At 39.9% G+C, this 27,924-nt stretch overlaps 1 protein-coding gene across 2 annotated transcripts in view; it reads right to left on the reverse strand.

Moving 5' to 3' along the window:
* The window catches only part of bean1 (brain expressed, associated with NEDD4, 1), a 62,246-nt gene that overhangs the window by 18,272 nt on the left and 16,050 nt on the right, over window positions 1-27,924 (reverse strand). The window contains exons 1-2 of one of the 2 annotated variants that reach the window (XM_034682253.1): window positions 8,027-8,091; window positions 499-702 (exon numbers count right to left, since the gene is read on the reverse strand). In XM_034682253.1, coding sequence (XP_034538144.1) covers window positions 499-702; window positions 8,027-8,051 — 229 coding nt within the window. In that variant the 5' untranslated portion in view covers window positions 8,052-8,091. Of the gene's footprint in view, window positions 1-498; window positions 703-8,026; window positions 8,092-27,924 lie in introns of those variants that run through there. The other variant, XM_034682252.1, reaches the window with a different exon arrangement.

Here is a 27,924-nt window from a genome sequence, read left to right on the forward strand (position 1 = left end):
TTGAAGTGAACCATGTCTTTTTGAACAACATTCAGTCTTTTAAAACGATGACGGATTCAAAGAAGCAAAAAGATGAGAGAAGAATGGAACGGATCAGGTAATTTGTTTTTCTATCCATCCATTTGAAGTCCTGGCAGCAGCTATTGTTTGATCGTTCCTTAGTGCCTAAATAGATTTACAATCTCCTCTCTCTTAGGGACAACAAAATCCTACTTGAGATTTTGAATCGAGTAATATGCAGGAGTATGTGGGTTTAGTGAATTTCAGACACTTTTCTTAGTTAGTGGAGCCCCACTAAATAAGAAATATTTTGAATAAAGGAGCATGGAGACTTCATATGACTTCAGTTTTCAACTTTTTTTAATGATCTCATTCTCTGAAGACCTTGTATGACTTCAACCTGTGATTACATTTCAGACTGCTGAGTGACAGATGTTGCAACAATCTTAAGTTTTCACTCAGTTTGTTGGAAAGTGAAAAATGTGGCTGCAGACTGACCATAGCTTGCCCTGAGGTGTGGGTTTCGGAGTCGACTGTCCTTGCGCAGGCTGCCAACGATGATGGTGATGCAGGAGAGGAAAAGGACCAGACCTATAACGATCCCTGCCACCACCAGCGGAGACACCAGGAGAGACGCCTCCCCTCCTGACTCCCTCTCACTCCGGCAGTCTGGGTACTCCCCATGGCTCTGGTTGGAGCTCACTGCAGGGAAACGGAGACAGATGGAGGTCAGACCTGAGTGTGTGTTTGTGTGTTCCAATGCGTGTGTGAGCTTTGCTATTTATATTAAATAATTCTGGGTCAATATGAGGATTGTTTTGTGATGTAAACACACAACACTTAAAACATTCAAAATGATACACTTCGATACCTGACTGTTACTGTAGGCTAAGAAGAAATTCTCCAACTATTACTACAATTTTTTGCTATTTCAGAAAACTGAAACACATGTACACTTAAAGCTGCGGTTGGTAGTCAGATTTAGATACACTTTTTGTTATATTGGTTAAAATGATCTTTATGTCCTGATGGCAATCAATACATAATGTGTTCCTAAAAAAGAGTGAAAAAAAGCTGCTATCTACAGCCGGAGTAAACCTGGGAAAACACCAACCAATCACTGTTTTTGGGTCCCCAAATTTTAAACCAATCGAATCCCGTCCTGTCCGTTCTGCCCGCCTCCTGCCCGTACATTTCCCCAGCATGCACTCCCCGTCTCCTGCCTCTGCTTCCCCTGACTCTACTGACTGCCCCTCTCGCTCGTCCTCGGGCCTGTCCCCTCTGACCCGATGAGGTGCTTTGCTCAGGACTGTAGTCCCGATCAGAGTCTAAAAAGCTCTCACCACGGGGGCTCTGACAAGAAAAAGAATTAATGACATTTAGTAAGTCCTACAGAAAATGTATACGTATTGTAGCGTCCGTCCGGACACTGTAGGGATGACAAGCCGATTCGTGAACACGTTGATCTTGAATAACCAGTCACTGTCGGCTGTGAGCACGCCAACCAACAAAGCAACAATCAATGTTTGAATGAATGAAAAACTTCTCTTGTCTCTCCTCTCTCCTTCTCACACACTCTACACCTCTCCTGATGCCTTCACTAACCGTCAACACTGTAGGAATTAAGAACATCTACACCGAACACGTTTAACAAACAGTAGAGCTGTTACAGTATTATATGTATTGTAACTTTTCTCCTGATATCGTGTCACCAGTACAACTGGATAATGCAATCATTACAGTTGTGAGTACTAACAGCAGCCATGTTTGTTTGTGTTTTTAACTTTCCCTATGATAATGACTGGTTTTAAATCAGTCACCATCATATGGTCGCAAGTCAGCGGTGCTCGTGCATGTGAGCGGGGGTCGTCATTTCGGAGGAGCTCAGAGGGGAAGGGGGGGAGGGGTTAGACGGAGTCATGAGGAAATGCTACATTCAAATTCATGCTAGTTTTCCGAGACTACCAACCCAAGCTTTAAGGCGGGTACACACTACAGGATAATCGGGCAGATTTTTGTCCCGATCTCCCCCTCACCATCAAAGCCAGCAAAGGCCCGATTGTTGGATGTTTGCAAATGACATCGTGTGTGATTTTCCTGTGGTGTGGGGTGTGTTAAGAGTGATTTTGTCCGGGCGGAGCCGGTCGGAAGGCATCAGAAGGAGAGATCGTAAATAATGAACATGTTTAATATTTGCGACTAGAAATTCTGTAGTGAGTGGGATGCTCCGAGAGGAGCTGAGCACGCACAGTGTGTAATTTCACGTGTACCGGAGCAAAAAGCCAATCAAGACGCAAGCTGACTCAGATGACTGACGGAAGAGGAAGTAAAAACAAACAAAAACATGGCGCCGGCCAAAACTCACCACTGTAATGAATACAACTCGCGCTGTAATGCATACAGCCCCCATTCCCACCGTCTCCATGACTTTTCCATGATCTTTTTTCTTTTTTGTGTTTTTTCGGAAAGTAAGTAAAAAGTAAGAGGCCGAAAACGATCATCATTGCCTCTTCCTGTTGGTCCGCCATGTTTGTTTACACTGAAGTCACGTGTTACTACGCAAGATTTGGAATACTGAGCGTGAAGAACCTGATACTCTGCTGAAGAATCGGTTAGTGTGTGGTATGCTCCGTAGTGCACACCACACACTATAAGATTAGAAGAGAGAGCTCTTGTGCGATCTGTCTTTTGTTGTCATCAAGTGTGTGGTCTCTAAATGTGTGAAGGCTTGAAGAATCCTATAATGTGTGCAAGCCTTTACTATACCTTTCTACTCTACATTCAGCAACTTTAGCATTTTTTAAATTCTATGTTCATCTCAGCTAAGTCCAGTCCAATATTCTCTTCTAGAGACACTGTTTGAGTCCCCATCAAATCCTGAAGGAATGATCCGCATCTTCAGCTGCTGCAAAGCTGATTATGCCGGGTTTTACCTCTGAAGTGTTCAGTAAATTAATTAAAGCTATTTTTGGGACATAAGTGTAACGAGAGCACAGGGACAACTTCTTCTGTGGTCTACTTTTATGTTTGCTTTCAAAACTAACATTTTACATAACTGCACTGTCTTATATCATAGCAGCCCAAGCATAACTTACATTACAGGGTGAACCATGTAAACATTGCCCTGTCTATGAAGAGCGATAGAGCAGAAAGCCAACTCCAAGAGAGTGATACAAGTAATGCATTAATGCTCTTATATTTATGGGTGTCATGAAGTGATTTATCGACAAATAAAGCACCTAATTATCAAAACACTTGTCTGTCTGTCTGCCTTTCTTTCTGTCCGTCAGGCCTCATGACAGTAGTGCACCAGGGGGTTGTGTTACATAACCACTTTCTTGCCCTACACGTACACTGTGTCATCGAGGACTTTTTCCATTCCAGTGTGTGACAGATAATTAGAGTTGAAGTCTACACACACACACACACACACACACACACACACACACACACACACACACACACATACTCTCTCAGTAATCATCGTCATTAGATTACAGCACAATCCTGTTCCTCTCCATTTCTGTTTAATGTCTCGTCTGTCTGTTTGCTCTGCCTGCACATCCTCCGCCAGTGTCTGTCTGCATCTATGTGTTTCCCTGTCAGTCACTCTGGATCTGTCTATCTGTCTGTCTGTCTGTCTGTCTGTCTGTCTGTCTGTCTGTCTGTCTGTCTGTCTGTCTGTCTGTGATTGGTCATCCACAGAGGTGGTTCCTAAAGTGGCCTTTTAAATCTTTTGCCCACAAGTTGATCATCTTGTGGCCAGAAATTATTAACTTGGGCGCACAAGAAAATAACATTTTTGAATACAGCAGAGGTGATGATCATACTTGTCAACAATCGCCATCGTTTGCCATTATTTCCATGTTGTATGTCTGAGAGGATCTCCAAATTTAGTACTAAATATCTAACTTCTTTGAACAAGTTGCAAATGCTTTGCATCCATGCAAATTAGTATGTACAATTCTCTGCTGTTTCCTTCATTATCAAGTGCTTATGTCATGTTGATCAAAATGTATTATAATGGGTCTCTGTTGAATATTCTCACCCTCCACAACATTTAGGCATTAGTTCATCGCACCAGTCTTCACATGCAAAATGGTTGAACATGTTGTCAGAATGACAGGTGAATCTTGACTTTCTCTAATGAAGGAAAATGTGTGAAGCATTAGATCAACCAATGATCAACCAGTTTTCTGAAATAGCTCAAAGGTGCACCTCATCAACCATCAACTGGCAAGTATATACAGTATATAGCCAGAGCGCAACATAATGTTGCAATGTTTTACAATGGAAGAACAAGGAATTGGACTGGGTCAACATCCAGAGAGAAGAAGAAGAGGAAGAGGAGTGAGGCTGCATGGGGGAGGAGTTGGGAGGCAGAACAGAGAAGAGGCAGAGGACATATTGTATGCACATTCCTGATGAGATAAGAGCCACAATACACTAAAGTGTAACTTACAATTTACAATAACAGTCATCAAAACTTTAGCCATAGTTTACACCAGAATGTACTTCCAGAGTACACTATTATATTGACAACATGACTAAGCAATTTGACTGTCTTATCCGTACACACTGACACAAGGACTTGTCATTCTGATGGCACTGACATGTTCATTGACACAGATATTTACTTTTGAGAGATGAACTAAGGATTTTGAGCAAGATACTGGCTTTTGCAGGTAATCCAGGGTTTTTTGCTATTTGTATGAATTGTTTTGAGAAATGCTCTTACTGTTTTCCAAATGTCGAGGTTGATTCGAGAAATGTACCAAAGCGACTGAGAAAAACTGTAATACTAATATAAAAGTGACTGTCAGAGGCCTAATATGCTTTTGTTGTTATCAGAATGAAAGACTTGTCGGAACCAAAAGTGAACATTTATGCCTTGTTCCACACATATGGCACGAGAGAGTACACAACAGCTTCCCAAACGACTTGTCATCTTGTTAAAAAGTTAATTAAGATGAGAAAACACTTTCATACGTTATTGTTCTTTGGAACATGTTCAAACACGGTATTTTGTTGTAAAGCAGGAAAGCCCAGAGGACTCTCAACCAGGAGACCTTGGTCTGTGCCTAGTTAGAGACACAAAGTCTAAACTATGGGATTCATGGAGTACATCATTATGAACTCATTTTAAATTTAATCACACCCTTCTTCCTCTATAGTTTCCTTCAAGTACCATATTTCAACTGAAACCACAATCCTTTTCCGAACATTACATATTCAGATTCCATCCAAAGTAGGTGTGTCCAATTGCTTCAAATAAAAGGCATGAATAGCAACCCAATCAGTCAAGTGATGACAGATGTCACAATAAATAAAGGTGTACAGTAAGAAAGATGCTCCATCATTCCTCATTTATCAAAATGTAAATATCTGAGTTGAAGGAAAAGGTGCATGAAGTGAACTCGGGTATTTTAGCATAATGAAAAGTTTTCAGACAAGACTCTTGGTGCTGCATTAGTTGATGTCAAAAAGAAACGAGGAACAGTGTGAGTAATCTGTCTTCATTTTTGGCCATAAGTCTAACACATTTATTTCACCGCTGACTGACCCAAAGGCAGAAAACAAGGCATGTTTCTTCCAGTTTTTCTTTCTTAACTTTTGTTTCTCTCTCTGATTATCACCACTTCAAATTTATAGCAGAAGAAATACTTGAAATCACAAAATGATTTACACTCACAATATTGTTTTCATTTTGCTCACTGTGCTTCTCTGCTGCTCATTTCGGGTCTCTTTCCCCCTGAACGTCTGCGTCTGTGATTCTGTTGTCTACAGTAATTTGGTTTCACACGGATTCTCGAGAAGAGGAAAATGTTCTCTTGCTGTAAACGATTCCCAACAGAGCCCTCTGCTCTCTCAGCAACGTCTCCTCCCTCACACACTCCTCTGTCTCTTCCGTCTCTCTCTCCTAACATGATTTTCTCTTCATTTCGCTTCGCATCTCCTCCTCATAAACTCAATTTTCTCTTGTTCTCTCCAGGGAGCACAAACATGGAGAAATCTATAATTATATAGATTTAAATTCACATGAACTTGACTCCACTGTAACACTTAGTCACGGACACACAACAACACACACAAGTAGCAGAGGAACTCATTATATTCTTGGTGAACTCATCTAAACCGTTTTATTTTTCACCCATGAGTAGCTCTTTGTTTAACCACTACTTAGGCCCTGACTGAACTATCTTCACAGCTGTGAGACAGCTCACCATGAAATGTTATACATTCATGTTGATTTCACTGAACCTCAGATTTTTTTAATTTCAAAATGTATTAAAATATTTTTAACTAATGGATGCATTGCAAAGGAATTTTATCAGACTAAACTCTACCTGTTCATCAGTTTAATTCACCTTTTCATCCTTGTGTTTATTAGTGTGTTAATTAGTGTGGCAAGTGTTGACATGTTCAAGTGTGGACACAGTGCAGGAAATTGGGGTTTCTCATCATCATTTCTGCCTGTGGTGTAAATGAGGCAACATTAGCACTAAGGTAAGGATGCTTTAAATCAGATTATGACCTTTCTCAATCCAAGTGTTGTGACTGCATTAACCACAAACAAATTGAAAGACGACTTATTTTGCTTGACATTGCAAAAGTTTCCCAAATTTTAAGGGTAATTGTTCTAATAGCTGCTCAGTCTGTCTAACAATTTTTCAAACCACGAGTCCAAGATTTGAAATATAGTGCTGGACATGGGCATGATAGGTCCTCTTTGATTATGCAGAAATCATTACAAGCAGCTATTTCATCCTGAGTTTAGATATTACGGAACAAGACTCATTACATTTTCATACATTACATTAAAGGAGACATAGCATGAAAAAAAAACTTTTTCAGTATTTAGCACATATACGTGGGTGTCTGGAGTGTTAACTCACTCACAAAATGTTAAATAAGCCCACCCAGTCCTTAATTAGTGGTCAACTTGAGTGTGATCACACACAATCAGACGCTCCGTTCAGAATCTGCTTGCATTGTGAATTTTCTAAATGTACCTGCCTCCTCACCTGGTATCTCCACCGTCACCTTAAGAGCCACACCTTCAGGGATACCCTGAAGGATTTACTCTAATGAGCAGGATTTGTAGCCAAGCTGGATGCTGAGTTTACGGCAAGGCTTTTTTATGCACTTTATGTCGGCCAGTTAGGCCGGTGATATTCTTCTGGCCATAAACAACCGTCAGACATAAGCTCTGAATATATTCTTAATAACTTATATTTACCAGCAATAACACAAAATATATATATTTACACAGTAGCCTAACCCAGAAAATCATACATTTTTTTAACAAAATTTAAAAATTATTCACTTAATAATTAATATGAACTTGAACATGCACCGCGAGACAGCGCGTCACTGCTGGAGGGGGTCATTACTATAATCCATCACCAGTGTTTGCAGACACATAGGGCTATACTGAGCTGTGTTTCACTGTACGTAGGTTTGATTTGTTGTTAAAATGCACATTTCATACTTAAAGTCCCGGAGAACGTGCCGGAGAAAAGACTTTGTTATTGTTTCGTTTATTTCGATCTATAACATATATGAGTCCAATGCGGAAGTGCTAAAAAGTGCAGTTCATCGAGGATCCACTTGAGGCTGGCTCCGGAAGTACCGGAAACCCCATACACACCATTTCAAAAAAGATGATCTTAACAGCAGAAATAAACATGTTTACAGCCTGGTACTAAAGACAAGCGTAGTCTGGATAGCTAATTTCTCGATCGGCACACTGTACAGGGGTGAGTTTTCCAATGAGAGGCACAGCTGACTTGATGACCAACGTGAACACGTAGCTGTTGGCTAGGAGGCTCAAAACCCGCCTCTTCACGTCACAATTGCTCGACAGCAGCAATATGGCTGCCGTCGACGATTGGCCTCAAAACAGCGCTTCAAAAACAGATGGGTGACCTTATGGATACTACGTCCATATTTTATACAGTGTATGGTTTTGACGCACGCTCACGTGTTGCTATGGTAACATGACGCTCTTTTCATGTTGGCTCACCTTGCTCATGAGAAAATTTGCTCATGTGGATTTAAAAAGACACGCCGAAAACGGAGTGTTTAGAGCTGATCCAAAATTCTATATAAAAGCTTGATTTATATCATATCATCAGGGGGCTGTAGTAAATGGTTGAAAAAGGGCATGATATGTCCCCTTTAAAAAAAAAATTTCATTATAAAAAATTACAAATAAATGTGTTTTTTATTAATAGAATAAAATTCCTGATCACATTATGATTCCTTTCTGTTGATCATTCACATCCTCAAGTTTTTGAGCCAAAACAAAGACTGTGTCATCACCTTTGGCATATTATTTTTGTTTTCACTATGATAACCCCTGACCCCACGCTATGAGCCAGCCTAAAATTTTTGAACTGTTGATTCTATCAAGGTCATTTTACAGTCCATGATCCTTGCCCAATAACAGTTATGTACTGATGCCTCTACTGCAAAGCCATGGACAGTTATCACAGGCTGTAAACTGTGTTGGTACACACAGGGGCTGTGAGGCAACATGTTTGACAGCTTGTTTGGCACTCATGACAACGATGTAAACTCTGTTTGTCTTTGGTCAAACATCATTCATGCCCATTTGAGTCTGACCCAGAAATTCAAAGCAGATAGACAGACACCCAGTTTGAGCCTGGTGTCGGATACATTCTTGTGGTGAGTGTGTCTAGTGTGGACATATACTGTGGACTTCACCTGCACTATTTTTCACAATAATAAGCCCCTCTGTGATGTCAGGTTTGCATTTACAATCCTTCTGTATTTAATTGTGACATTGTTTTCTTGACTGTTGAACTTGTGCCTAAAAATGCACTTGGAGGGTTGAAGAAGGTACTTTGAATTAAATTAAGAGATCCAATTTAAGTTCTTAGGGCTGTCACAAAGCTAGACAGGAATAGTGCACTCTCTACTTTCTTTTTACCAAATCGTATTAAATTGGTTCTTCAGTTTCTAACAGACAAAAAAATACCTTCTGAAATGTATGAGCCAGTCCTACTGTGATAACCCTGGACAGAAACACAAAACAAATTCCTCTTTTTGTTCTTTGCACTTCAATGTGATTTAAGACAGAGGAGGATAAATGAAGAGATATAAAGAACAGAGTGACGGTGGAAAGAAAAGGCAGCCACGCAATAATTTTGAGAGAGCGAGGAGGAAAGAGGAGAGAGAGGGAGGAAGATTGTAATAAATGGTGATAGTGTCATATCTCAAAAGCCTGAGGGGACTGGACCCAGCTGCAGAGAGAAAGCAGAGAAACAAGAGAAATTTTGTTTGCATGTTTGTACGTGTGTGTTGCTGACTGACTGTGGGTAGTGTGAGTGTCTTGAAATATTATCCCTGCATGCTCATCGCTTGAAATAAATCAGTTTAAATGAACAGAAGGAGGCAGGTTGACAAGTATCCTATAAATCTTGAGATGTCCAAGATTTAAAAATGTCATAAATCTTTGTTCTAAAGCGTCACACGGTAATCATCTCAGTGTTGTGACACTATACCATCCTTGACAGAAATTTCAATGCCAGGATTTTTGGTGTATTGCTCACCACCATGTTAGTGATACAGATTTGTAGTCGTTTTTATGGGTAAATGTGATTTAGAGCTGAGCAGAGATGACAACATTTTGTTGGCTGAGACGCAAAATGAAACCAAAATGCACCTCTCCAAGAAAAAAAACAACACAAATTTGAAGAAGCTTCTTTTAAAAACTTAACCGAAAAGGAACTTCACTCCAAAACAAACAAACATTTGGAGATGCTTTAATTAGCTTAATGTGAAACTGCATCCTCAGGCCACCCTGCAGGCCTTCTGCATGGGAAACACACTGAGTTACCGCTGTGTGTGAAGGGTATAGAAAGAGTATATGGTATATGTTCATACATAATTAAAGAGAAACAGACGTGATTCCCTTTGACAGCCTGTCGCTAAGGTTTACTGCTGAGCATGCACCCACCTCCTGCACTGTATACTACTGTGTTTTACAAAAAGCCAGTTCATAGCCTTGTTGTTGACACTCGCCCTAAGACGAGTGTTATTTACTGGATGTAAATGTGCATGAGATCCAGTTTGTATTCACAGTTCAGAGGTTGTTTTTTATCTCTGCGAACATGCTGCTCTTTGACTCCATCTTTGAGAGAAATAATCTCTCTGGAATCTCTGCTTTTGCTTTATTTCAAGCTGACAGACATGACCTGGTGACATGTTTGTAGTTTTGTTTATCATTAAAATGAAAAATCACTGGACTGTTTTACATAATACATGAAGTGTTGTTGAGCTGCTGCTTGAGAGGTGAAAGGGGAATTATGCAATGAAGGAAACAGAACCAATAATATCAAACTACTTTACTGAAGGTTTGAAATCCAACCTCCTGATCCTTTAAAAGCCTATAAAGTTATGTTTGTTTAGCATTTATTATCCAGTATCATTTACTTTATGCCAAAGCACTGTGGTAGTATAATAAAAAGTATGGTAATTAATAGAAGAGGTGTTGGGAATCTCTCAATATCAATTTTAATGCACAAGAACATGCAATAATCCTAAGGATAAAGAGGAGATCAGTATTCCACTGATAAGGAACAGGTGGAATTGTGTAATATTGTTACTACAGTTGATCAAAATTATGTTTATTTTATTCTATATAGGAAGCCCGTAAAATTACATGAGGACTCCCAACATATAAATGTCCCAGATTTACAATTTGATTTTCATTTGCAACACATGGCAGGTTGATGGCACTCTTGTACATCAACATAAAAAGATAACACAAAAGCATTTCAGGGCAAACAAATAGAAAACCAATTACATAACCACTCCTCCATATTATGGCAGCATATTTGACAGTAAATGGTCTGTACTTACATAGTGCTTTTCTAGTCTCCAGACCACTCAAAGGGCTTTTACACTACATGTCACATTTAAAACACACTCATACACTGATGGCAGAGCCTGCTTTGTAAAGTGCCCATCAGTATTAACTAAGCCCATTCACTCACATTCATATGGCAATATGGCAATTTAGGGTTCAGTGTCTTGCCCAAGAACACTTCAGCAGTTAGCCAATGAGAACTTAGATTGAACAGGGTACCTTTGGATTGAGAGATGACCCACTCTATCACTGAGCCATAGCACTCACAGTTAACACTCAATATCCTAAAGTATTATCAGACTAAAATCAATGCACACAGGTTTGTTGTGCAATAAAACTGAACTCTGAAAAGAGATCATAGCGACAGTTTTACACTGTTTCAATAATGATTGCAAATACTAAAGGACAACACTCTTATATTACAAAGTGTAAAACTATAAAAATATACTCCCCACAAATACAGGATGTATTGGTCATTGATTAAAAACAATTTTATACGTTTGTTTTTTTCAACAGTGTATGCAACATGACTTAAGCTGTGCCAATAAAACCTTTCTTATTTCTTAAAATGAACAAAAGGGACCAGATATAAATCAAGAAAATGCAATGTATATTATTGCTGACTGAAGTACAACCCCCAATACCAAAACAAATGGGAAGCTTTGTAAAATGTTGTCAAAAACAGATTTTGAGGTTTGCAAATCAGTTAGGCTGCTGTCACACCTATAGCTCATGCGCCTTGATCCGATTCAAAACCACTGTCTGTGAACACAGTTTGTCGCTGCATCCACAAATACAGATTAGAACTGTACCAAAACTGCAAAGAGGAAACCATATTTAAACATGATCCAGAAACACCAGCGACTTTTCTGGGCCAGCGACTTCTAAGATGGACTGGGGTGGAGTGGAAAACTGTCCCGTCGTCTGCTATTGCTCTGTAGTCGGAGAGTCTGGGTGCTAAACTGGCCTGTCTGCAGTCCCGATCTGTCATCTACTGAAAAAATTAGGTGCATCCTGAAATGAAAAATACAAGAATGGAGGCCCCGCACTGTTGAGAAGCCAAAATCCTATATCAGGCAAGGATGGGATAACATTTCACCTTAATAATTCCAGACATTAGTCCCCTTGGTTCCCAAATGTTTACAGTGTTGTTAAAAGAAGAGGTGATGCATCACTATGTTAAACATATCCCTGTCCAATCTTTTGTGAAACATTTTGCTGGTATCAAATCGGGAATATTTTTAGTTTTTCATAAAACAAAATATTTTTCAGTTACAACAGTTGATGTTTTCTTTGCAATTTTTTCTTTTTTAAAAAGTGCTTAAATGATTAACCATGGAATTTTTTTTCAACATTTTATACAGTGTCCCAGCTTTTAGGGATTTGGGGCTGCAAGAGTCTGAGATAGAAATGTGTGCAGCTAAATACAAACTGAATGTGTCGCTAAATGTTCAACAAAAAGGAAAAATCTTACATCAGGGTGGGTTTTTCTTCAACTTGAGGTTTAAATGAGGCTTACATAATATCAATGATGGCTGTTAGGAGAGTAAAAGTACGTTCATTCTATTTGTAAACTCATGATGTTCAGAAATGAATAATTAACATGTTTGCCATGGTAGGGTTCATCTGTTAATCATCCCAAAAGGAGTATCCTAAAGGGACAAACCAGAAGGAAGGAAAAATGATTTTGTGTCAAAGATCAACGTTTAGGTCCTGTGTGTGTATCTGTGTATATGTGTGTTTGTGTGTGTCTATTCAGATAAGGGAGTCACTTGTAGTCATTTATTTTTATGTGTCACAAGCTATAAAGGTTAAGAGGCTGTGATATTGACTACTGCTGCATACCCTGCATCACTTTGTACATTAGCTTCATGCATTATACAAAAGCATCAAACCGTCACTCAGATTCAATCTGACAGCTTGTCATTATGAGTTACAACCAGCTTTCATTCACTATGAAATATACCATACAGTGCTGGCTGTACATTCACAGCCATTGAAGCTGAAGGAGTTACTACTGGCAGACGCTCGATAAAAGACGACAACAAACTCAACTCAAGCTAACGACTGCATCATGGTTGATTTTCAGTGAGGGTCAATGTGGAATCGAGGCTCATTTAGTCTACCACACACTATTTGGCACTGTCTTACTGGTGCAGGACAAGTTCACAGAGCACTGGGTAGAGGAATGCAGTCTATAGCTGTCTCTGCAAACCATACCTCTGCCATGTTTGTGCTACTAGCATGCTAACTTTGGCTAGCAGGGCAAAGAGGAACAAGGAAGTGAAGTAACAGGAAGTTAGCTCAGGTGTCAGGATTTAAGGAGCATTTCAAAACATATAGTCATAAAAATGTCAGGGCTTAAACTGGTATGTATCATACGAAAGAAATTAAAGAATACAGTAACAATGCAATCAATCCTTTATCGTTCCAACTCTCTACATTTCACCAGGCTGCGCTTCAGTAGCTGAGGACCATTCAACACAACATACTACAACAGACTCTTTTTTTTTTTGATAGCTGACAGCTGGACTCATATCCTCCCACGCATGCACACAAACACACACACAAACACACACACATACATATGCACACAAATAAATCTCTCTTGAGACTTAAGCTTCAAGGTCAGGACACTCTTCAGGCTCTGTTTGTATACTGGGTTAGTCATTAAGACTGATCTGCATTGATATCAAACTGTTAGCATCTTACAGGAGTAAATTGCAAGCTTAAATAGAGTATTATATGAAGGCAGATGGATGCAGAATGAGGCACTGTGTGCACCTTGACTAAACAGAGAGCACCAATGCTCAGCTTTACTGACTGTCAGCTCAAAAACTATACGGATTGCCCATGAAAAGGTTAACATGTTCAGACGCAAGTGACAAAAAAACCCAATGTATTTTGAAGGAACTCCAATACACAACTAGATTGGCAGTGGCACTACAAGAAAAAAGAACTATAAGATAAGACCGTCAATGCAAAGAGTCTCAGAGATAGGCAACTTGGCATTTAAAAAAAAAAAAAAAATCCCAACATAGTTAACCGAGAAATATCATATAATGTTACCCCATTAAAAAACTACTGTATCCCTGTCTGTTGTGATTTGAACATGCTGTGGCTGAATGTGTGATGGCTGAAGAGCAGGATCTGATTCATTGACCTCTGGTTAACTGATTGCGGTTTCTCTCATTCACTTTCTGGACACTAATGTGTGCGTCTTTTCTCTGCCAAGGAAACAAAATATGATCCAAGAAGTCCCATAGCATTTTCTGTCAGTCCAGTTGTTGCAGAACAGACAAAACACTGTAGAGGAAGTTGGTGTAATGGGGCAAGTGGAACTCATAAAGTAGCATGAGAAGTCATGATGTAAGGAGCAACTGATGTGAATATCACTTTATACACTTTTCTGTTTTAGAAAGCTGTTTACACTGAGTTGAGTCCAACACTAATTAACTAATGGAAAACATTCATCACATTTGACACCAAGGGCTAATTAAGCCTCTTACACATAACAATCAGCATCAGTGCGGTTAGAGAAGGAGGCTCATTAGGATGCATTAACATCAGTGTAAGTGTCCAAGCACACAGCTGAAGTCTTAGACCAATCAGACTGAGTGATATCGACAACAGCTCCGCCACAGCATGCAGTCGCCCCCCAAGAAGCAACAACAGGATTTAACAAAGGAGGGAAAAGGAATTGTATCAAAAAAACTAATGAGAATGTAGATTTTTAGTATTTCTCTCTTGTGACTTCTGTTTCTATTCTGGCCTTGTTCTATTTCACAGTCAAGACAACACAGCCCTCTTTTAACCCCTTTGGCCCCTCCCACTTGGTGTCAGTAATTACTTAACTTTTATCAAAAGCATATTTCTCAATATTTAATGCATTTTTAAATTTTAAACCTTAACACATCTCACAATCATATTTAAACATATTTAGCTGGCATTTTATTTAAACCAAAACCACATATTTTAGGGCGAAATCATGTGACCACTTTTTTCTTTCAAAGAAGCACTATGGGTTGATATACATGACTGGCTCCATACCACATACTCTGAATGGTCTCTCAGTCTGGTTCAGTAGGCTACACAATCATGGGGAAGACTGCTGACAGATGTCCTGAAGACAGTCATTGACACTCTCCACAAGGAGGGTAAGCCACAAAAGGTCATTCATCAAGAGCCACTACACACAGACGAATCCAGGACATGGGCTACAAATGCCGCATTCCTCGTATCAAGCCACTACTGAACCAGAGATGACTCCAGAAGCGTCTTACCTGGGCTAAGGAGAAAAATAACTGGACTGTAGCTCAGTGGTCCGAAGTCTTTTCAGATGAAAGTAAATTTTGCATTTAATTTGGAAATCAAGGTCCCAGAGTCTGGAGGAAGAGGGGAGAGGCACAGATTCACGTTGCTTGAAGTCCAGTGTGAAGTTTCCACAGTCAGTGATGGTTTGGGGTGCCATGTCATCTGCTGGTGTTGGTCCACTGTGTTTTCTGAAGTCCACAGTCAACGCAGCCATATACCCGGAAATTTTAGAGCACTTCATGCTTCCTTCTGCTGACAAGCTTTATGGAGATGCTGATTTCATTTCCAGCAGGTCTTGGCACCTGCCCACACTGCCAAAAGTAGCCTACCAAAAGCTGGTTCAGTGACCGTGGTATTACTGTGCTTGATTGGCCAGCAAACTCGCCTGACCTATTATCAAGAGGAAGATGAGAGACACCAGACCCAACAATGCAGATGACCTGGAGGCTGCTATCAAAGCAACCTGGGCTTCCATGGCTGATCACCTCCATGCTACGCCACATTGATGCAGTAATTCATGCAAAAGGAGGCCCAAACGAAGTATTGAGAGCATAGAAATGAAAATACTTTTCAGAAGCCTGATATTTCTGTTTAAAATATCATTTTTTTATTGATCTTATATAATATTCTAATTTTCTGAGACACTGAATTTTGGCACTGAACACTTTGACACTGAACATTATCTGTAAGCCATAATCATCCAAATTAAAAGAAATAAAGGCTTGAAATATGCCACTATGTGTAATGAATCAATATGAGTTTCACTTTCTGAAATGGATGACAAAAATCTTGAACTTTTTCATGATATTCTAATTTTTTGAGCTGCACCTGTACGTACACACACACACACACACACACACACACACACACACACACACACACACACACACACACACACACACACACACACACACACACACACACACACACACACACACACACACACAGGCAGCAGTAGCACTCTGTCAAAGCACAGCCGAGTATCAATCAATCCACCTCACCTTCACTCGCACACACAATCCAGCTACACAACCATGGCAACATCCAAACCTCCAATCTCTGAACAAGATAGACAACAAATCTGGGTCAATGCTTTTTCACCTCAAGATACATCAGTTAGGAGGAAGCCAACAAGTCTTCCAAAACCACCTCCAGCCATGAAAGAAAAAACACTGCCACCTCCAAAACCATCGAAACACGTCACATCTGACAAACACACACCGACTGCTCATCATCCAAAACAATCCATCTCAGCTGAGCCCCTAGTCCCTCTGCTAATCCCCTTCACCACGGAAAACATAGACAGCCTCGTCATAAAGAAGAGCATCTTTAACCAACTTTTTAACCAACTGACCCCACCTGTTTTCCGAACTCAATAAATACACCCAATCAACCCCTCTCAACAGTGCTTTCACACAGATGCAGACCACCCTCACCACCATGGAACAGATCCTTCTGAATGAACAGGACCCAAAGACTAAGCCCAACTCCAGGAACTAATCCACACCCCAAATGGCAAAATACTCATCTTCCCCATAGACATCCCCTCACTAAACACTCTCACCCTGGCCTGAAGAAGCATTCAATGGAGCAAAATTCACCTGCAGACTAGCCCGCAATCCTGGATCCACAAGCCCACCTGACACCCTAACAAAATACCTGGTTATCAAAGGCATCCACACCGACAACACAGAAGACCAAATAAAACAGGAACTGGAAAAACATGACATCAGCATCTCCAAAATTCACCAAATAATCAGCTCTTCCTTTTCCACATCTCCGATATTTACTACCCCCCATCCAACATAGTCAAAGTTTCACAGTTCGCCGATGATCTCTGTTACTGGTCCACATCCAAATTCCCCTAGCTTGTTGCCTCCAAACTACAGCAATGCATCACTGAAAAAGAAGACTGGACAAACCTCTGGAGAATCACCCTCAACCCTGTCAAAACCCAATGCGTCATCTTCACCCGAAACCAACACCTGCAGTTCAACACCATCAACCTCACACTTCACAACCAGACAATAAACATCAGCAAGCAAGCAACATTTCTCGGCATCACCTTCCAAAGCAACATGACGTGGACCAAACACATCAATAACCTAGAGCACAAAGCACACACCCGTCTGAACCACCTCAAAGCCCTCTACGGAAAGCCTAAGTTTACCTTGCATACATCCGTCCACTATTCAAATACACCGTCCCAGCCTGGATCACCCTCTCCGACCACCAACTTCATTGTTTACAGCTAATACAAAACAAAGCACTAAAACTGGGCCACAAACTCCCTCCCTTTATCAGCAACCACTACATCCACTCCATATCAGGCATCCAGACCATCAAACAACGACACCAACAACCCTGCCCTCCAGACAACCATCATGGAAGCACACACCCCAGTCAAACCCCCCCTGTCCTTCATCATTCACCATCAAAAATACCTTCACCCACTGAACCCTCCATAACCCAGGAACCTCTGCCCGTCCACTGCTGCCTGGGCTTATACCCTACATCATGCACACACACATAAACAGAGTACACTTAATACATGAAACACACACATATTTAAAAACACACACAAACACACTCTTTTACTCTTTATATTTCACTACTTAATATATTTTATTTGCCTTATTCTTTCTTTTTCCTTTATTTCCTTTCTTTTACTTTACTTTCTCTTTATCTATTTACCTCTTTATTTCTTTACCTCTTTATTTCTCTACTTCCTTATTTCTTTATGTATTTATTTTGGTGCCTTGTTCCACAGCATCTTGTGACCTCTTGAGTCCTCTGCCTCCCTCCTCCTCCTTCCACCACAGATCCACAATGGACAGAAAAGGGTAAAAAAAACACCCTGAACTGTCCCACCAGGCTGAGACTGGCGGAGAGGGAAAGTTGTGTGTGTGTGTGTGTGTGTGTGTGTGTGTGTGTGTGTGTGCGTGCGTGCGTGCGTGCGTGCGTGCGTGCGTGCGTGCGTGCGTGCGTGCGTGCGTGCGTGCGTGCGTGCGTGTGTGTGTGTGTGTGTGTGTGTGTGTGTGTGTTTGTTCCTGCCTGCGCTGCCCGCAGTCAATGATGGTGCCACTCCGTCACAGGTGGCATGTAAACATCTCCAACTTCTGTCAATTGTTTGGTTTACTTGAGATTATCTGCAGTCAGTTTATTTGTAAAGACACTGCTGGACTGTCTCTCGAGTCATGACTGTATAGTTCCTCAAAGTCCTCACACAGTTTTCTGGTCTCCTTCTGACCCCTCAGACTCCACTTGACCTGAGCTGAAGCTATTGTCCCAAAGCAATGTGTACTTGATATTTTCACACTGCCATTGAAAAAAAAGGGTTTTGTTTAGGTGAGAAGTTGTTGGAAATTACACAAGCCTTTGAAATGTTTATATTTTAAAAAGTCTACTTACGAGACAGAGGCTGGCTTTACTATTCCTTCTCACAAATGATCTTAACACACACAACATAAGTTTTATTACAAACAACATTAAGAACGATTTAGATTTAACATCAAAGCTTGGTTATGAACATTGATTTAAAAACTAAATAAAGTATAACCATGACCTCAAAATGTTTTTTCTACCAGCAAATTCTCCTTTTACCTTAAAAGACACAACTATTCAGGGGCTCTCTGGAGTCTAAGTCAATAAAGCTTAAGAAGGTTTTCCGGTAAAACACTCAGTCTATATTTGGTGAGGATGTAGTTGTGGCTGTGACATTAAGTGACAGATATTATCTTCTTACTTGTGCAGTGTGCTGGAAAAGCTCCGTACAGCGCGTTCAAAGGACAACAGGGGCCTCAAAGAGAACATCTTCTCTGACATGCACATCCTCCTGTCACTCCTCCCCTCTGTCTCTTTATGCTGTCTTACTGTTCCTCTTCCTTTCCTCCCTCTGATCCTTCCTGTTGTCGTATCGAACAGACTGTTTTGTTTTTGGAGGAGAGGGGGTACACTGACTATTAAAGCATTAGGTTTTATTACTGGCAGGTAGAGGAGGAGGAGAGGAGACCCTGAACTTATCATTGGGGAACACAAAACCTCTCGGGTCAATGGGGCTGATGTTTGCTTCTCTGCTTTAAAGTCATGTGACAGGTCATGTTTCAAGTCAGGTCACGGTTCAAGAGCAGTTCACGAAAATGTTTAACTTTTATTTAAACAGGTCTGCCTTAAGGCAAAGTACATAACCATCATATTCAAAACCTCTGTCAGGAATTCATCCACATCAAAGCATAAATTATAAGTTGACAAAAAATATTTTTTCTGTCTATTTTCTGTCAAGTTTGATGATTCCTGCTATCACTTGCACCAAGTTATAAGGACTGACTGCATTGATGTAAGTTCAGCTACTCTCACTCTGTTGCTAGTCCTTTTAACATTATCACATTGAGCTCATTACAACCACAGTCTATGGAAATTGTTGACGTAGTCTCAGTGATGTCACTCATTGGTTACTTAGAGGTGTTATGAACATAGACATATAAGAGTAGACGCCCCATCGACTGCTGCTACCTATTGGCACTGACGAGCCGTGGGGCCGCCATCTTGGTCCGGTCACCCGCTCCACTCAGTGTAATCTGTTTGGCAGGCGCAATTCAGTGTCAGCGCATTTAATCAATCATATCTCGCTGAATACTAGACTGATTTTCATGCAGGGTTTTTTTTCTGCAAATACATGTAGGTATGATACAGGACACAGGGTTCGGCGTATTTTAATATTCATTGTGGGCTTAAAAGTAATAGAATATTCTGATATGTGATATATGTGATGTATGATAGGTATTTTGCTGAACAGTGCTCTGGCATCTTGAATTCTCTGCTGCTTCAGTTTACATTTACAGGTAGGATCATGGGTAGGATGACCGGACCAAGATGGCGGCCGTATTCTTGCCCCCCAGCAGCCAATGCGGCGTCTACTCTTTATATGTCTATGGTTATGAACCTCAAAGATATTGGAAATGCAGACTCCAACCGACTTCCAGCCAAGCTAGAAACAGGCCGAGAGGTGGAATTGAGGCCATTGTTATGCCATCTAGCTACAGACAACTACAGCCTGTTAGTCAAATTAGCCATGCTCTAACCATGCCTAACTATGCACAACTCTTAGCCTTTGTGTATTTGAAATGGATGAGTTGTGAAAAATATTACTGTAGGGACAAAAATCTTTCCTTGTTCAACAATTTAAACATTTTAAAGTCACTACTTTTCATATGCAATGTTATGTATTCAGAAAAGAATGGCTGAGCTATAAAGGTTACTCTGTAAGTTCTGCCTTTAAATAGGCTCAAGTAAAGATGCGTTCTATTACATGATTTTAAAATCAGTGCATGAAGACAGTACTTGGTTAAAGTAAAATGACTGTTTGTATTCAGTTACATTCTCCTGTGTATATACTGTGTGCGTGCCAGCAGTGAGCTGAGTGTACATACATACAGATGATGCCAGCCACATCACTGGTCACTCACAGCGACATGATCTCACACAAAGCATAAAGAAACAGAAGGAATGCCTTCAGCAAGGTAAAGCTGCGAGTGATTCACAAGACATTCTCCTTAATGCAGATGTGCTCACTGTTTGTTTCAGCGAGGCCTGCAGAAGCCTCACGCACACTGGTTTCTTCAACCTGAGGGGTGATGCTGCTTCGAGGCTGACAGCTCATCAGAATGATTGACAGGTGCTGTGGTAAGATCTGAGTGACAATGGAGAGAGCGAGATGAGCCACACAATTTGCTGACTCCTGACAAAATGAGCATACAGAAGAGTGAAATTAAAAGTGATTTATGATGTCGATAGATGAAAGTTACATGTAAACAATGCTAAATATGGCCAGTGCCTGCCACTCTTACAATTGCAAGAGCTGACTGTCTTTTCAGTTTCTGCCAAACAGATTGCAGACATGATCAAACAGGTATTTTGCTGCTGATTGATTTTACTTAACACCCTTTCTACTGCTAGTATTAGGCTTACTTGTATAATGAACTGCTGATCAGGCTTCTGGATCAGCCTATTTAACCAATTCTAGATAATCTTGATGGATAGTCCGTTAAATAATGTCAAAAGATACATAAAGTAAGAAAGTAGCAAAGGAATTAATGAGAAATATGATTTTCCTGAGAAATAATAATACAGTCAAGGGTTAATTTACATTTAAATGACCACAAAGAGAGGCAAATGATCTCCAAGAGACAAACAACACACAGAAAAATGTGAATGTATACCAGAGACATGCAGTGATCACCAAATAGATGTAGATTAAAAAATAAGAAGAAAAATAACAAGTAGGGATGCACGATATTATCGGCACATTATTGGTATCAGTCGATATTGGCTTTAAAATGAACTATTGGATATCCACCGATATAATTAACCGATAAAATAATGGTCTGCTGCACACATGTTGGGCTCATGTTTTAAGTTAAATTTGAATTTAAGCAGCAATCTGCAAGGTACACGTAGCTGACTAATTTAGGGACATTTACTGTCTGAGAGTAAACCATTTTATTTAATTTGGGTTTAATTGCTGTACAGTTTCACTTTTCACATGTTCCCTGTGAACAGAGGTTAGGTTTACTTACTATGTCAAATGTTAAATTGGCCAAATTTGCCCTGGTTGTGGGTATTGTTGTGATTGTCTCAGGGAGATCATCAAAGCATGTATCTTTTTGTATGAATTTTGTTTGAAAGCAATTGTCATAAGTAAATATGCAGTTTTAAGTATTTTTCTTATTTTGCACAAGAAATTGATATTACATAACAAATGTGATAAGAGTATCACCATAATACTGTACGCTAATTCCAATACAGAAGAGAATTGATGATCTCTGCAATTAGGTGTGTGGAAAAAAATATCGGTATCGGTAATTGGCTAAATGAGTTGTAAAATATCGGCATATCGGATATCGGCAAAAAATTCATAATCAGTCATCCCTAATAACAATGACAAATAATGACCTCACAGAAACTGAAGATGACAGATATATTATAAATGGTGATATAGTGACACAAAGATGACTAAAAGTTTGGTAAGAATCATATCTTTAACAATCACAAATAGACAACTTTAACAAACAAGAGGTATACAAAAGGCAAAGGGGATTAGCATGACTACAAAGACCGGCTTAATGAGGGACAAAAGCTGACACATGGTGATTTCAATTTACAACAAAAATATTAAAAAAACATGACCAGAAAGAGGTTAAATGACCAGAACTACAAGGATAGTGACCATGAAGTGATCGGAGACACAAAAGGACATGAAACAACAAATCTGAACTCTAAAGTGACCCTGAATGTAACCTTGTTTCAATGGCACACATTGTGGGTGTCTTTGAAATATGTGTGAGAGATGTTTCAAAAATATAAATGGGGTTCAGTGCTGGGCACTGAGCTGCCAGATTCCTCCGACAGCAAAGCCTCAAAGCTCACCAGCCTTCATGGGGAATGTAGGTTAAGCTAACATTACCATTCTGCAGTGGTCGTGCCGTTCAGTGCATTCATTCACCCTCACTCACACATATCAGTATCAAATAAGGATATGTATTTAGATGAGGCAGTTTGTGGGTCACAAAACATCAGTGTGTGCATGAATATGGGTCAGAATACATCATACATCCCCTTAATCTCTCTCTCTCGCTCTCTTTCTCCCATGTGGGATAGATGGCAGAGAGACAGATTATCACACCCTGCTGGCCCACATTCATGCTTTCTCCTCATTTTATCATCCCCTCTTCTCACTCGTTCAGCTCTTTCCATACGTTGCTGTTGTTTTAGTTCCTTATTTTAGACCATTTATCTCAGCTGACACATCAATCAGACCTTATCTGATGACATCACCGCTCATGAATTACAGCTAGAGAATAGGATTTTAGGGCAGTGTTGAATTTGTGTGTTATTCAATTTTTTTTTTCAGTTTATCTCAAAATTTAAGAACTGCTTTGTCAGCAGGTACAAGAGAGAACAGCTGGTACTAACGGAGAGAGAGAGAGAGAGAGAGAGAGAGAGAGAGAGAGAGAGAGAGAGAGAGAGAGAGAGAGAGAGAGAGAGAGGGATAAATGAAAGTGAGAAGTCTTGTTGTGGCAAACTGGCTGCTAGAAACTCATTTTGATTTTCTATTTTGACATCAGCAAACCCATTCTTTGGCATGTAAAACGCTTATTGCAAAGATGCTATACAGTTTATCAATTAAGGCTGGCAGCGTTTTGAATCGTAGGTTCAAGTAATCAGATCCTAAGCCAGGAATAAAGACTCCTGTCGTTATTCCGATCAGACGTTTGATCAGAGGTTTAACATCAATCAATCTAAATCTCTTTGTAACCATTGGTGAGATGTGTATTAGTAAGCAGCTTAAGTTAACAGTTATGATAAAGGGTGATAGGCACAATGTACGTTCAGTATAGGTTACAAAACCATGTTAATTAGCTATGCAGAGGTTGTGACATATGAGTGAGACCACTCTGGAGTTGTTATTGTTAATGCCAGGGTAACTTGCATTGTTATTCTATACCTAGGAGAAGGGAATCTTGCTTTTTATAGATATGTATTACCCGACTTTCTTACTGATCTTCCGGTTGTGTAAGAAGCTTGATTTTGATTGGTCAAAACCTCTTGACAACCCCTTGAGAATCCATCACCATGGAACACTAACTGACGTGGAATCACTGGGATTATCTTTAAAAAACTGTAAACATAAATCATTTTAAATCAATAAAATAATATTTTGATCAATGTTTTTGACAATATGTTTGTATTTTAAGTTAATAACCTTCAGGGTGGTCAAGACCCCTCTGCTTCGTGTTGGCGTCTCGTCTCACCCTGTCGGGATTCTTTTTCCCATAACGACCTGCTAACCATACATTATCCCTTACGTAATGTAATCTATGATCACATTCACTCAAGCTTTAGTCTCATGTTTAAAAATGGCATTATATATTAGAGAAAATCTGACTTCAGAGGCAGGTTATGTCCCTAGGTGAAAGCCTTCACTGAGAAAAACTTCTTAGATAGTAAGTTCATAGAGAAATCTCTTTGCAGTTGCTGGATGTGTGGGTTTGACAGGAAGAGGGAACAGTAATGTTTTATTGAACAGGTGCACTGGAGGCCTGAGAGGTTTAGTGGGTGTCCTGTGGTCTAATTATGTCCATGCAGAGTTACAGAAAAACCTGCATAAATAAATGATGCCTAAAAATGTGAATTTCTATTTTTAAAGATGCAAATATAGATCAAATAAACTCAGTGTGGCTGTAGAATCTCTGAACCAACAGAGTATAAATCCTAGCAATCACGGCTCCAGTATATCCTCCTGTGATTGGTCTGTGATCTCTGTAAAACCAGCTCTGATTGATCAATAAACACTTCATATAAAGTTCTGATTGGCCAATGCTCATAAAAAACTCAATTCTGATTGGTGAATGAGCCTCAAAGATTCAAGTTAAATGGACAGAGAGGTCTTTAAATCCAACAATGATTGGGCCTTCAAGATCTTGGCAATACCATCTATGATATATCCTCTGATAAACACACACATACTGCACACACACACACACACAAACACCTACACACACTACAGTATTGCGAAAGGGGCTATCATTCCCATTTATGTTCACACTGGACAATTTTAACCATCTGGAAATATTGTGGAAAATAAGCTGTGATTACTTTTCATTTCTTGGATGCTTTTGAGGACAAAGTGACCAATTTTGGTCTCACCCCATTTTTCTGTCCTTTTCAGGTCAGCGTGATTTAGAAAACTTCTTTTTCCTAACTAAGTTGTAATGTTATATGGGATTTATGGTTCGCAATAAAACCAAAAAACTCCTTCAAAGAAGTAGACTTCAAGAAAATGATAAAAAAAATATTATTTTCGGTTAGTCATTTCACAGGTGTTCTGTTTTTTCTGGACATGATTCCTGATTGACAGATTTCTATGTCATTAGACACATTTGGCAGAGGAGGTCACACTCCCATATCTCTCTTTTTCTTGTTTTCTTGCTCAAAAAATCTAAAAACAAATCACAAAAATAAAAGACAGACACACAGACTACTTTCTGCTTAGCTTCTTTCCATATTGATGTACAACTGGAACAAACACCAGCTAAAAAGACCCACATAAGCAGCGAGAGTGGAAAGACTTTAAAGCTAGTACGTTTGGAGTTTTTAGCTTGATATGAAACAGATTATAATTAGTACTGATGCCACTGCCTGACCTACACAATTAAAGAAGACATCAGTGACAAGATAGATTATTTCTATATGGTTATTTTTAATGCCAGTAACTGCTGCTGACAGGTAAGTGTCAGACAAGGTGATACACAGTACCTCACAGAAACAGCCTTTGTTAACATTTTCAGCAGCTAAGATTCGTGGTGAGTGATACATATGACTGTTAGAAGAGTAGGGTGAGATGTTTTATCATGAAACACTATAATAAGGACAAAATCAGAAAATAGTACGGCTTGGTCCACCGGGGGCATCGATATCAACACAAATTAAGGCAGACAGGGACATATACAGACTTTTTAGGCTGGGGTGGCCCAGTCTGAGCACTGATATATGCAGGGGTGGCATGAGGTGTGTGCATACACACACAAAAAATATGTACATTTTCTATCTCCTCTGACCATAACTACTTTAACAGAGTGACAATATATAAATATGTTTAATTCTTGAAGGACTCCGAAAGAGGCGCTTGTCCAAAATGAGTTGTTTCTGCAGCAGCGTTATGAAGACAAATTGATGGTGGATTCCTTATTGAGAAGTCTGACTCATTTATATTGCGATCAATCTATCCACAGGCAAAAAGGTGGAACTGATTCAGGCCTCTTGCTTCCTAGCAAACATCCACACCTGTCTGTCAACTTGCCACACCCCTAATTATGCAATTGTTTGCATAACTCTTTGCTTTAAAAACTATCAAAAAGGATAAGTCTTAGAAAATTCACCCCCCTACAGCCATACAGACCAAAATATTCTTTGTGCCAGACAGTAAATATTTTTGTTTCTAAAAATTAGCATTTCAAAATAGGTTTTAATGGAGCCTCTGTGGCTTTTTGGAATCCTTAAGTGGACACTCAAAGAACTGCAGTTTTCTGCACTTTCACACTGGCTTCATTTTGCATGACTGGAGGTTGTGTCACTTCTATCCACCCCTCTGGACACACACCCTGCTCACAGGAGCTTTAACACAAGGAGCTGAGTCTATACAGTACGCTAACAAGCAGCCATACATGGTTTAAATGTTAAGAAGTCAGACAATTGACGTTTTCATTAAAAAAAAAATTCAATCCTGCATGTAGAACTTAAGCAATCTATTGTAGTTTGAGTCTTGGGGCAATATTGTGATATAACTAAGTCACTATGATGATTGATGCACAAAATGAAACAGACCCCTTCTTCTTCCTGACAAACTCATCTGGACTTACTTATGGAAAAAGGAGAAAAATGATGAAACAGACAACCTTTCCTGTTACACAATAATCTCACCAACGACATTATCACTCCAGCCTGAGGCCGAGATGTTCACTAAGAGTTTGACAGGCAGCTACGCATCCAACAGGGCATCTTAGGAGAAGCCTGGATGCCATAATACCAATGCTTAGTGAAGGTCTCATCTACCAGACATCCAAAAGTCATCATGTTATGGAAAAGATTCAACTTGCACTGACTCTAGATACACATTTTAAAGACATTAAATGCGTTGAATTATTATCTTTCCTTCAGAAAATCATACTGCATATCATGGATTATATGTAGGAATCTTGTTCTGTCAAACTATGCAGAGACAAAAACATCAGCAGTATCCCCCCCCCACACACAGCGTCTCAGACTATTTCTTTGAAAATGTCTCTGCTACTGCCAACAGATTAGACAACCTGCCCGAAATCTGTTCGTCTGTCAGATCACTGAAGGAGGATTACAACCTATCCAGGAGGTGCCGGTGGCTCTGAGGCAACAGTCAGATGAATAAAAGCCAAAATAGACCCAATGTTATATCACTGTAGCCCAATGCGGAGGGATCTCTTTCTTTGAATTATAAGACTGTGATCTCTTTCTCTCCCTCAGCTGCGTCGCCTCACACTCCGTCTGAGTCTCTCTGTCTTTGCCTTTCTATGTGTGATTCCCTGTGTGACTCCTGCCCTTTTGCTCAACCCTCTTTCTATCTTATTTACTCTCCTTCTTTCTCTTTCTTTCTTTACTCTCTCTCTCTCTCTCTCTCTCTCTCTCTCTCTCTCTCTCTCTCTCTCTCTCTCTCTCTCTCTCTCTCTCTCTCTCTCTCTCTCTCTCTCTCTCAGGAGTGCTGCATAGGGGATAATGATGATGAAATAGAGGTGAAGAGGCAAGGAAGAGGCCATGTGTAATCATGTTGAAACAGCTCCAGCACACATACCTCAGAGTGGCCTTCTCAGCGACAGACACAAGTACACATGCACAAAAACACACATTGTACTGCATTGTTACATAACATGTGAAAGGCAAACTGTAATTCAGCATTCAAATATTCATTGTTTAATCTAAATTAGTGCATCTATCTAAATTCCTTGATCACTTCTGTCCTTTCATCCATTTCCAATACAGACACTGAAGGGATCATTAAATATTGAAGCTGTTATTTGTATACTCTTCCTCTTCCATCCATCAGTGTGCTAGGGGGCACACCTTTGCAGGCAGGTTAATTGGATGTAAATGGCTTGGGACATGTTAAAGCTCTTTGCCCCTTA

Source organism: Notolabrus celidotus, chromosome 4 (genome assembly GCF_009762535.1).
Source record: "Notolabrus celidotus isolate fNotCel1 chromosome 4, fNotCel1.pri, whole genome shotgun sequence".
Lineage (NCBI taxonomy): Eukaryota > Metazoa > Chordata > Actinopteri > Labriformes > Labridae > Notolabrus > Notolabrus celidotus.